General features: G+C 34.2%; 1 protein-coding gene across 1 annotated transcript in view; it reads left to right on the forward strand.

Annotated features, from left to right (window-relative positions):
- Positions 1-12,902, forward strand: part of COL24A1 (collagen type XXIV alpha 1 chain) — a 368,161-nt gene that overhangs the window by 26,876 nt on the left and 328,383 nt on the right. The window contains exon 4 of the mRNA XM_061121489.1: positions 5,316-6,667. Coding sequence (XP_060977472.1) covers positions 5,316-6,667 — 1,352 coding nt within the window. The remainder of the gene's footprint in view (positions 1-5,315; positions 6,668-12,902) is intronic.

The following is a 12,902-nucleotide window of genomic DNA, read 5'->3' on the forward strand; positions in this document are numbered from 1 at the left end:
ATTATAGGAAGCACAAAATATGAGAAAATCAAACAAATGGAACTGAAGATAACATTTACAGAGAAACGACATAGAGGACAGCAATGGTGATTCAGCATATTTATAATAGGAATTTTTGAAGGAGAAAATCGAAACTATAAAATTAAACAAACACTCAAGAGAGTTTAAGATTCACGAGAACTTAGCAGTAAAATAAAAAGCAAAAACAGGGAAAAGAACCTCTACAACAAATGGGCATACTGTGTGCCAGAAACAGTTATCCAGAATGATCAGTATGAAGCCATATCCTAATAAAAAGTCACTGTACTTTTTGAAGATAAAGAACATAACACATCTTTGGGGTATGCTGGTTAAAAAAAAAAAAAATTGAATCACTTCAGTCAGTTCAGTTAAGTCACTCAGTCATGTCCGACTCTTTGCGACCCCATGAATCGCAGCACGCCAGGCCTCCCTGTCCATCACCAACTCTCGGAGTTGACTCAAACTCATGCCCATCGAGTCGGTGATGCCATCCAGCCATCTCATCCTCTGTCGTCCCCTTCTCCTCCTGCCCCCAATCCCTCCCAGCATCAGGATCTTTTCCAATGAGTCAACTCTTCGCATGAAGTGGCCAAAGTATTGGAACTTCAGCTTCAGCATCAGTCCTTCCAATGAACACCCAGGACTGATCTCCTTTAGGATGGACTGGTTGGATCTCCTTGCAGTCCAAGGGACTCTCAAGAGCCTTCTCCAACACCGTAGCTCAAAAGCATCAATTCTTCTGCACTCAGCTTTCTTCACAGTCCAACGCTCACATCCATACATGACCACTGGAAAAACCATAGCCTTGACAAAGACAGACCTTTGTTGGCAAAGTAATGTCTTTGCTTTTTAATATGCTATCTAGGTTGGTCATAACTTTCCTTCCAAGGAGTAAGTGTCTTTTAATTTCATGGCTGCAGTCACCATCTGCAGTGATTTTGGAGCCCACAAAAATAAAGTCTGACACTGTTTCCACTGTCTCCCCATCTATTTCCCATGAAGTGATGGGACCAGATGCCATGATCTTAGTTTTCTGAATGTTGAGCCTTAAGCCAACTTTTTCACTCTCCTCTTTCACTTTCATCAAGAGGCTTTTTAGTTCCTCTTCACTTTCTGCCATAAGGGTGTTGTCACCTGCATATCTAAGATTATTGATATTTCTCCCAGCAATCTTGATTCCAGCTTGTGCTTCTTCCAGCCCAGCGTCTCTCATGATGTTCTCTGCATAGAAGTTAAATAAGCAGGGTGACAATATACAGCCTTGACGTACTCCTTTTACCATTTAAAAAAGTCAGGAAAGGTTCTCATGAACCCTTCTTAAGGAAACTAATAGAGCATAAACTTCAGCAAAGAGAAATGACTACAAAAGACTGGTTCCATTTAATGGAATAAAATATGGGAATGAAACAATATGAATAGCATATGAACTGGCAATATAGAACTGGTACAACCACCAAAAAATGGGAAGAAAAAGAGGAAAAAACTCCAGGAAGTAGATTAAGCTTGCTGATTGTTTCATCAGAAGCTATGTATTAAGTATTATCTGAAGCAGATAAATTAAATAAAAAACACTGTAAGGATAGTACTTAATGAAAAGGTAAATCCTAAGAAGATAATCCTATTGACTAATATTAGGTGGTAAAGGAAAGGGGGCAAAAAGGAGAAAAAAGAAAACATTCGTCAGTAAAATTAATAGCTATGTCTAAAGTGGACTAGGGACATTGTATACACTTATAACTTTAGAAGTAAACTTTAGAATAAAGAGAGAAACCTTTCTTATCTCAAAAGAACTGCATGAAATAGCAAAGGAAACACATAGTGACTTTAAAAATTAAAATGGGAAAGCAAAATATGACAGATTAAGCAAACTATCACATCAATGAAGGTAAATAGATTTAATTTTATATTCAAAGAAAAAATTTTCAGACACAAAACAAACTCCTTCCACTTAAGAGAGCACTTCAAAGTAAGTAAAAATAAAATTATACGCAAAGGTTATCAGATAATGCAAACAAAATGTGAGGGCAGAGGGACTTCATACCAGATAAGGTAGAGGTCATAAACAAAATAGACATAGGCATACTCCTTATCATTTGAAAAGGTGTGATACCCAATAAATATATGAATATTATGACTATCTCTGCATAACAACCATAACATTAATATTCATAAAGTTAAGGCCACATGAGATAAAAAGCCAAAAAGATAAAATAGTGATGAGACTTTGTTAATTTCTTACTCCATGATAGATTAATTGTATAAAAATGAGGGTATAAAGGATATAAAATAAACAATGAGGCTCAGCCAACTGGTTTTAAATTCTGTACCCTGAAAACCGTTGTAAGTACTGATCAAACACTAAAAAATTAACCTTTTGTTAGGCTAAATTTCAAAAACAAAAAGTGAAACTTAGACACCATTTTCTCGTCACAATGCTGTTAGGTTTTACTAAGAAAATCAGAAAACAAAACCTAACTGCAAAATTTTGCATTTCTTCTTAAATCATTTGGGTCAATGGGAAAAATACAAGTAAAAATTGCATACTTTCTAGAAAACTGCAAAAGTGAAAAATCACAAAATGAAAATAATACATCAAATTTATGGGGTACAGCTAAGGAAGTATTTAGAAAATGTACTACTTAAGTACTATGAATAAGTAATCATCTCTAGAAACTAGAAAAAGAAGTCAAATGAAAATAAGAAAAAATAATAAAGATAGATGCAGAAAATGATATAGAAAGCAGACAAAAAATAATAGGATAAACAAATCCAAGGCTCTACTTTTGAAATAAGCAAGTTACCCTTAAGAACAAATAGACCAAAGTATTCAAAATTGGAAATTTTAAGAGAGAATCTGAAATAGGGAAACAAAAATAATTTCAAGGGAATATTATGATGATTTCTGAAAAATACATTTGGAGACTAAAAGGAAGTTATTTACTAAAAATATAAATTTTAAAAATTGATTCAAGAGGTAGTTTAAATTTTGAGTAAATTAACTGACATGAAAGAAATTAGGATGAATGAAGAGCTATCAGTGAAAGGGCCAACATGATAACCTTTATTTACAACTGAGTGTTATTAAACTTTTGAGAAAGAAATTTAAAGGAATTTAAGCTGTTCTAGGACATAAAAAATAAAGTCTTACATTATAGTCGTATAAAGATAGTATAATAATGGAAAAACCACAGACCAGTCTTAATTAATGCAGTGTCTATATATAAAATACTCAACGATCAGTAAGGTATTAAAAGAATAAAATACAATGATCAAGTAGGTTTTATTTTAGGAATGCAAGGATGGTTCAAAAATTAAATTTTTTTGAGTAGTAAATGCTTAAAACATTTGATTTTTACAAAGCCTATTTGTCATAAAAACTCAGAATTGAAGGAAATATATATGTATATGTATATTAGAATTGAAGGAAGCATTTATACTATGTGAATATTTATATAAATATTGAAAAGATGTATACTGAAGTTTTAAAATAATACTTTCTCTAGTATTTCATTCTAATAGAGTCAAAAATTTGAGGTAGTAGATAGCAGGGGTTAAATACAAAGATTGGTTTTCTCTGGCAAGCAGCAGCCCTAGATATCATACCACATAATTCGGACTTTTTGTTTGTGTAAAAGTAGCTGATCTGGCATCATAGAATGATAACTTTCACACACTCTATTATTATATATACTTTAAACATTGTGATTTTCATATTAGCAGTGTTTCTTCCATAGTTTATTTCTTGAATTGAGAATACCCTTAGAGGCAGTTAGCATTGAGAATACCCAAAGTCACAGATAAGCCCTTACGTTATGTTTCAGAAGTGTAAATTTTCCCTGAAGACTGGGAATGATCTAGCTGGCAGTACATGTCTTATATTAAAGCAAATACCCATACTATGGAATAAAATTAAAATCTTTTATGAATCATTTTAAAACATGAGACATCAACATTTTTTTTGCATGTTTTTATGGGGCCTCTTTAAAGTATTTCCCCAAATTCCTGGAGATGCATATAATTTATAATTGCTGTTAGGAATATTTTGGTGGACATCTGTCACAGTATTTCCAGTTTGTAATAAACATGAGTTATCAAATATCTACTAATCTCTTATGAAAGGATAACTAAGATGATGTGTAATCTTGCTGGCTAATTTTCAAAAATCTTAATTTTTCCTCACTTATAGTTGTAAATGAATTGTTCTTTAATGTACAGTGATACAACTGGGAAATTTATCACCTAAAGAATAATAAAGATCATGACTATTTAAGCTGTTCTGTATCTTTGAGAAGGTTTATTATTTTTTACAAATGGTATATAATTTTGTTGGACTCTAGGGGTACATGTTTCATCTGTTCAGATTTGGGTGGGGCAAATTCATTCATTCAGAAATTATAGAAAAGTTTGAAGAGAGGTATAATAGATAATATAATAGGTATAATAGATATTCTAAGCAGACATAGAATCCGTCTTTCAAGAGTTTATAATTGGGTAAGGGAGATAAGCAGTATACTATCAATAATATTACAATGAAAACTAGAAAAATCATAATTATAAAATATATATAAAACCTATATTTTAATAAAAATTATTAAGAAAGTCTATAAATTATTTGGATTAAGAATTACTATGGAGGACCCAAACAAAATGGAAGAGAGAGAAATATGGAAGGGAGAGAAAAATATACAGTGATCAGCAGCCGTAAGAATTTCAGTTGTCTTGTCCAGAAGTTTTCAGGGTACTGGGTACTTTATGTGTAGCACACACTTAAGGAATTAGGCATAGGGAGGGCTCTTATGTAACTTGCAAATTATTGGAAGGCTAAAGAGAAAACAGCCTGAAAAATTATAGTTTAAATGGGTGTGTGAACTTAATTTATAAAATGGTTTCCAAACTTAAAATTTCTTTTTGTAAGTATGTCTCCAGTTTCTCTTTATCAAAGAAGTCATAAAATTTTAAATTCTAAATTAAAGAAGTAAATGACCATCTGGGAATCTTTGAACATGTACATTCATTGGAATAACAAATAAGTTTCCTAATTTAAAGAATGAAAGAACATTTATTAAATTTTGGTCATAGGGATATTGGGGTGTGTGTGTTTTAGATAATAAAGAATAACATTTTACTCTCCCTTTCCATACCTCTCATTATCTAGACATTAGTTATTGATAGAGCATGTTTATTTTAGGGATTACTATTGATACCTACAAGGAAGGTTTTCTCATACTCAAACATTTATATGAACACATGAATGCCTAAGAGTAAGATTCTTTCTCTCTCTTTTTAATTTCCAGGCATAGATATTCTTCATCAACTAGGCCTTGGAGGCAAAGATGTAAGACACTCTTCATCAGTGACCGCCATACCACCATCATCTATACCATTACCTCAGGGGGTCCATGTAACAGAATTTGGTGTCATTTTAACAAACGATTCCTGTATTGAATCACCTCTTGTGAAAATTTTACCAGTCAATTTAGAACAGCCATTTACAATATTAATTGGGTTACAGTCCTATAGAGTAAACAATGCATTTCTCTTCAGCATTAGAAGTAAAAATAGACTGCAATTAGGAGTACAGTTATTACCTAAAAAATTAGTGGTATACCTTGGAGGAAAGCAGTCTGTCTTTTTCAACTACAGCGTTCACGATGAGCGATGGCACTCATTTGCCATTGCAGTTAGCAATCAAAATGTCTCAATGTTTGTTGAATGTGGAAAGAAATATTTTAGCAGAGAGACTCTTTCGGAAGTTCATACCTTTGATTCTAACAGTGTGTTTACCTTGGGAAGTATGAATAATAATTCTGTCCATTTTGAAGGAGTAGTATGTCAGTTGGATATTATTCCTTCTGCAGAAGCATCTGCAAACTATTGCAGATATGTGAAACAGCAGTGTCGCCCTGAGACAAGTCTTCCTCATACAACTATTGTATCAACTAAGATACCGGAAAACTCTCTCCTGCCCAAAAGATTGGGTGAAAAAGTACTGTTGCAGGACACACTTACTGAAAACAAAAGTGTTCTAGATTTCACAAATAATGATTCTGTGGCAGTGAATAAACAACAAAAACACCAGATATCAAGATCTCGGCTAACTTCTCTTCATTCAGGGAATGTCTCTGCTATGGATCTTGTGAACCATGTGATTCAGACCAAAGAGTTGATCATTGAGCAACTTACTCAGGCAAATTTAAGCCTGCCAATGTCCCATCATAGCCTCAATGAGCCAAGGAAAAAAAACAAGGATACATTTATTTCTCTTCTAAATGTCTCGGACAATATCACACAACATAATGATAAAGTAACTGGTCTGTCACCACTTAAGAAGATATCATCTAGTCTTCCACATATAAAACAAGATGCAGTTAAGAATCTCAAGAAGGCTATCACAGCAAATCTGCATACTAATGAACTTATAGAACTGCAGCAGATTTTAAACACAACCTTATACAGAGTGACAGATGAGCCATCTGTGGATAATCACCTTGATCTAAGGAAGGAAGGTGAATTTGATCCTGATGCTACTTATCCCATCGAAAATAGCTATGAAACTGAGCTTTATGATTATTATTATTATGAGGATCTTAATACAGTGCTCGAAACGGAGAATCTAAGAGGGCCAAAAGGGGACACTGGACCTCCCGTAAGTTATTATTTTTAAAATATGTCTTCATGCACTAATTTACCATACATTTCAAAAAGAATTCTCTAGGCTGAACAATATAGAACGGATCTGTCTTAGGCATGTAGCCTGGCTTACTGTGCGTGGATTCATGGTTGCTCTAATATATCCAACCAGAATGCTACTCTGGCTCAAATGTACTTTTTTAAAACTATTGGCTAGCTCAGAAGGTTACTTAATTCTGGTAAAGTGGTGAGTAAGCTATGTTTTTCTTGTTCAGTTGAAATTCAATCAGGAATTGAGTTGCTAAATACAGATCAGCACTCTATTTTATTAAAAAACTGTAGGCTTAGTCATGTTAAGAGAGAATATTAAAGTTATGGTAGACTAAATAACAATACTTTGAATACATTATTAAATGTATTTTCAGCAAAGTAATATCATATGAATTAAAAGAATATTACCTTTTAGAGATAATTTAATAATGAGTCATTGGGGAAAACTAAACCCTTATATTATAGAAATTAAAATATTTCACTTGGGATTATAAAGAGTAACATATTTCATTATATCTTCCATGATATGACCAATTTACACTTATAAGTTAATAGAAGTTCCATCTACCTCATGCAAAAATAGCCACTCAGCAGTCCATCAGTCCATTCAGTAGGAAAAAAGCCAAGTCATTTCCTTAGTAATTCATTAACAAAGCTATGAGATAATAGATTGATGATTTTAGCTCTGAAATTCTTTTGTCACATTGGTGCAATTACAGATGGATGATTTTTAAATCATTTAAGACTCATTTAAAGCTATTTAAAATCACATTAGAAACATGTTTTTGCCTTTCATATTTTAAATACCTTTAAACAATCAACTTATATATCTTTAGAAATCTTTTTTTAAATTGCAAGCAGGATAAAATATATCATAAGGTATTTCTTGATTTGATGGAAGTAAAATTTGAGACATTTGTTTAGTTCCAGAAACCATAGAACAAGAGATGATGCCACTTGCTTAGTTTGTGTTTCCTTCATGGTTATTACTCAAAGTAACTTGATAGGTATTGAGCAATGCTTAAGGTGAATGTTTAAAGCATTTAATAAAATCAGAAGAATATATTATAGAGAAATAACTTTTCAGCTATGACAGTTATCAAAATACTAGTAGTAAAATTGAGCCACAAGGCAGGTCATATTTAACAGTTAAGGAAGTTGTTTAGTTTCTTCAAAAAATGTCACAGATGAGTATTAATCCCTGCTCTAAATCCAGAAACAGTTATTTCAGCATTGGTTGGTAGGTGAAGCAATAATACTCCACAGATACTTCCTTAGTCTCTCCTATGGGCAAAGCAGAAACATAAATTGTGTAAAACAGAGTCACTGCTCAGAAGGAGGTTACATTGGGTAATAGTGATACAGAAGCACATTTATAACCTTGCCTTGTGGTCAAGTAAGATACATGCCCCTGAGAGATGCAAACTAAACATGTGGAGTACACATTTTCAAAGGTAAGAAGAAAATTTTTGAGGAGAACTCTTTGAAAGATTCCTTAAGGCTGAGCTGTTCAGGATAGGTTCTTGTGGGCAAACTTAGAACCTAGACCTCAAAGAATGGATATGATTTTGATAGGTGAAAGAAACTGTTGTATCTTTTATGTAGGAAAAACAGCAAAATTGCTATCATTTATTGAGATTTTTACCTGGGGCAGGAACTCTGCCATGCCCCTTATGTTCGTTATCTTAGAAAAACTTGGTACGTTTGGTATTATTACCCTCATTTTTCAGGTGGAGAAACTGAAGCCCAGAGTAATTTGTTTGCTTGTTCATAACCACATGCCAATAAATGATAGACCGAGGATTTTGACCCTAGAGGAAGGTTTTCTGCCTCTAAAAGTCAAACTCTTTCACAATATGAAGCTGAATAATGGTAGATAAATGTAAGGCCAAGGTAGACCTATACAGGTTGTAGAGGTCTCAATTTTCAAACTGATAGTTCTGACTTTATCTTGTTCTCAGTGGGGAATTTTGTAGGTTTCTAAGAGGTATGTAGCAGAGGTATGAATAGGGAAGTCAGTCTGGTGGCAGTGCCCATAACAGACAGGAAATTCCTGCTATCATCTGGATGTTACAAAACTAGGACATTATCTAGGATGACAGCAGTGAAAATGCAAAAGAAAAGTAGCATTCAAGAGATATCTTAAAGGAAGGTTTGGGAGAACTAGGAAATTAATTGGACTTAGGGACCAAATGAAAAGAAAGAGAATCAAGGTGGCTCTAAGGTTTTAAGCCTGTGGGTTGAGAAACTGGTGATACCAATATAAAAACCAATAATTAAAACAGGAAGTCGATTTTAGGAGAAGAAACCAAGTTAAAACATTTAAGGTGCTGTTGGCAAATCAGTAAGCTGTTGAAAGAGTTGAAGAAGGTGAAGTGAAAAGAGAAGTCAACGTAGGGGGTATAGATGATGGGAGTTTTCCCATCAGTATTATAGAGTCAAGAAATTGGCAAGGAAAGGACTTGGCATAGAGTCAAGGGCCAAATTGTAAGGAATGTTTGCTTTGTGGTTATAGAAGGAAAAACAAAGCAGAAATATGACAGGATAGACAGATGGGACAGAACAATATAGTTAGTGTTAGTCACTCAGTCGTGTCTGACTCTTTGTAACTCCATGGTAGCCTGCCAGGCTCCTCTGTCCATGGAATTCTCCAGGCAAGAATAGTGGTGTGGGAGCCATTCTTTTGTCCAGGGGATCTTCCCTACCCAGGGTCGGGATCAAACCCAGGTCTCCTGCATTGCAGGCAGATTCTTTACTGCCTGAGCCACCAGGGAAGCCCATAATATAGTATCATGAAAGCCAAAGATGAGAGTTTTGAAAAGAAATTGATCAGTGGTGCTGAAAGCTAAAGACTGAGAAAAAGTAGAGGAAATCCTTTGGATCTTCTGGTGGGAAAGTTGTTATTGAACTTTGATAATGATTTCAGCATAGTGTAGAAGTCTAAAGGTAAATTTTATAAAGTGTATGAGAGAGTAAATGGTGATGAAATGATGAACTTTGTAGAGATTTTGCACTGCTTCTTGAAGTGGATTAAGCCTGAGGACAGCCTGATCCTTCCTACTTGCTGGTGCCTGGTTTTCATCTATATACCCTTGTTCTTTTGATATCTTTGAAGTTCATTTCACTAAAACTATTAGGTTCGGTGTCAGTTTTTTCTGGTACTCTTTTGATCTGAAGTTTTGTTTTTTTTCTTTTTACTTATTAAAGAAACATCTCTCCTTGTATTGTCAGGTATTTTTCTTATCCATTTTTCTATATTCTTCAGGCACACCAGTATACATGTGTTAAAAGTCCTTTGTGATGATAGTATTTATTATCTTCTCTACAATGATGTCCATGTGTTTGCCTTTTTCCATTTTATTTTATGTAAATTCAGTTAACTGCATCCATATTCCTTAACTGATTTTTTCAATTGTGGTCAGCTGTTATTGCTTCTGATGTGGATTTAGTCTATAATTCTTTCCTTTTTTGCTTTTTCAATCTTTAAGCTCTTTTGGCTCACATTTCATTACCTTAGTTGTTATTTTTGTTTTTTATGACTCTTCTTTGAGCTCTTTTTGTAGAAAAACAGCATCTTGAAATTCTTTGGATTTATAATGAACTATATGCAATTCTTTCTCTGCATGGAGTAATCCTTTTCTGGTAAAAAAAATTTTCATCTACTTTTAATTTATGTTTCTGTCCTCACACTTCCCCCCTCCCCTCAAAATGTATAGGTCCCTTGCTGGTTTCTTTCTGGTTATTGCTCATTTTTAAAATAGAGACAACTGTATTTGGGCCACTATGTGTTTTAGAATGGTATCAGTCAGTTCATTTCAGTCGCTCAGTCGTGTCCAACTCTTTGCGACCCCATGAATCATAGCACGCCAGGTCTCCCTGTCCATCACCAACTCCTGGAGCTTACTCAAACTCATGCCCATTGAGTCGGTGATGCTATCCAGCCATCTCATCCTCTGTCGTCCCCTTCTCCTCCTGCCCCCAATCCCTCCCAGCATCAGGGTCTTTTCCAATAAGTCAACTCTTTGCATAGAGTGGCCAAAGTATTGGAGTTTCAGCTTTAGCATCAGTCCTTCCAATGAACACCCAGGACTGATCTCCTTTAGGATGGACTGGTTGGATCTCCTTGCAGTCCAAGGGACTCTCAAGAGTCTTCTCCAACACCACAGTTCAAAAGCATCAATTCTTTGGCACTCAGCTTTCTTCACAGTCCAACTCTCACATCCATACATGACCGCTGGAAAAACCATATCCTTGACCAGATGGACCTTTGTTGGCAAAGTAATGTCTCTGCTTTTTAATATGCTATCTAGTTTGGTCATAACTTTACTTCCAAGGAGTAAGTGTCTTTTAATTTCATGGCTGCAGTCACCATCTGCAGTGATTTTGGAGAATGGTATAGGGAGAGGCAAAAGGGAGTAAGGTGGAGTATACACAGCATCAAATTTAAGTTGCTGCCTTCAATGCCATCTTTCGATATGTATTTTGTCCTCTACCCAGAAATGTATCTCCTCTCATTTTCATGCACATGAAGCCCTCTGTATCAGTCTGAGAAGTGATATGATGATTTATACTCTTCTCTTTTACCTCCTCCCTCCACCAGAAATCTCCTGAGGTTAGGAGATTTATTGTAGATCATAAAAATGATAGGTTCTTTCTTTTCAGCTCTATCTTCCTTACTCTTGGTTGTTTGAACTGGATCTTTGCAGGGTCATGAATTATAGTCCCTGTGGCTTTACCATTCCCTTGAACTTAGCTATTGTCATTAAAGGATCGTTGGAATGAACCTTCTGGACTGATATACTGTTAGATATCTGTAGCCCGTCCCAGGTTTGAGGTCTGAGGAGGGTTTTTTGTTTTTAGTCATCTTTTGGCATCTTTCCTTATTTCAAAATGTCTCACTATTTGAAAGATAATTTTCATATTTTGTGGTTTGTGGTTGTGGTTGTTTCCTTGTTTCATCAGAGAAGTTTTTTTCTTTTGGTATTTTTTGTTGTTTTCAGTGGGTTTTTAAGGGAAGGAGGGTAGTTTTAAAAATGTTCTCATTCTGCTATCTTTTATAGAAATTCTCTAGTGATCCATTTTAGAATGTAAATTAGATGATGTCATTTATCTGCTTAAAATTCTTCAGTGACAGGAGAGTATAGCAATTGGAATAAATTTTAGAAGTCTTTATCATGACCCATGCAGTCATCTGGCCCCTGTTTTCCTCTGCAACATCACTTTGTTCCACTTTTGCTCGCTTCCACTGTTGGCTTTTTTTAGCTCCTTAATAAGATTGTATTTTTTGTTTGTTTTATTTTACTCATGCTGTCATTCATTTTATTCCTATTTTCAAATTTTACTTTCTCCTCTTTCCTCATTCCTCTTCATTTTTTAGGTCTAACTGAGAGCTTCCTCAGAGACACATTCTCTCATAGCACAATATAAATTATGTGCACTATGTTGATCTCTCTTGGTTGCTTGTTCTTTTCTTCATATCACTAAATAAAATTCATATTATGTGTTTATTTGTTAATGGGTGTCTTTTTATCTCATTGTCAGCTCCAGGAGGCTTTGATTCTTACTAATGTTTATTGAGTAAGTGAATGAATCAATGAGTGAGTGAACTATAAAAAGAAGTTTATATGCAAGACTTCCAAGATCGACCAGACATTACTATCTCTTACAAGTATTGGATACATTTGCTTCAGTATATTACCTTAGTAATAATAATATTGTAACTGACATTGAGAACTACTTGTGCTCCATGCATACCTTTAAAAAATTCCTCTATAGTTTATGGTTAATTGCTCTATATCAGACATAATTACAAGTATTTTATATACAATGACTTTAATGCCCACTATATAATATCATCAATATTATAAAGATGAGAAAACTAAGTCTTAGCAAGAGTATCTGACTTGTCTAGGGTCATTCAGCAAGTAAATGATTGAAGCATTATTGGATTCTGAATTGGGTGATTGCCATAGCATTGCTCTTTAACTGAATTATACTTTCTCTTAATAACTAATAATCTGAAAGTTAAAGTGTCTTTTCTAGTACTTCACTTATAGGAAATAATTCATAAATAAGTCATGTCATATAAAATTGCTTTTCTTCCCTGGTTTCTAGGAAATGCCTATTAATAACTTATTCCCAAAGATATGGAAATGAAAAATTGTGAAGACAAGTTAAAATTTATTTTTACTTATTGCTAA

This window comes from Dama dama, chromosome 20 (assembly GCF_033118175.1).
Source record: "Dama dama isolate Ldn47 chromosome 20, ASM3311817v1, whole genome shotgun sequence".
NCBI lineage: Eukaryota > Metazoa > Chordata > Mammalia > Artiodactyla > Cervidae > Dama > Dama dama.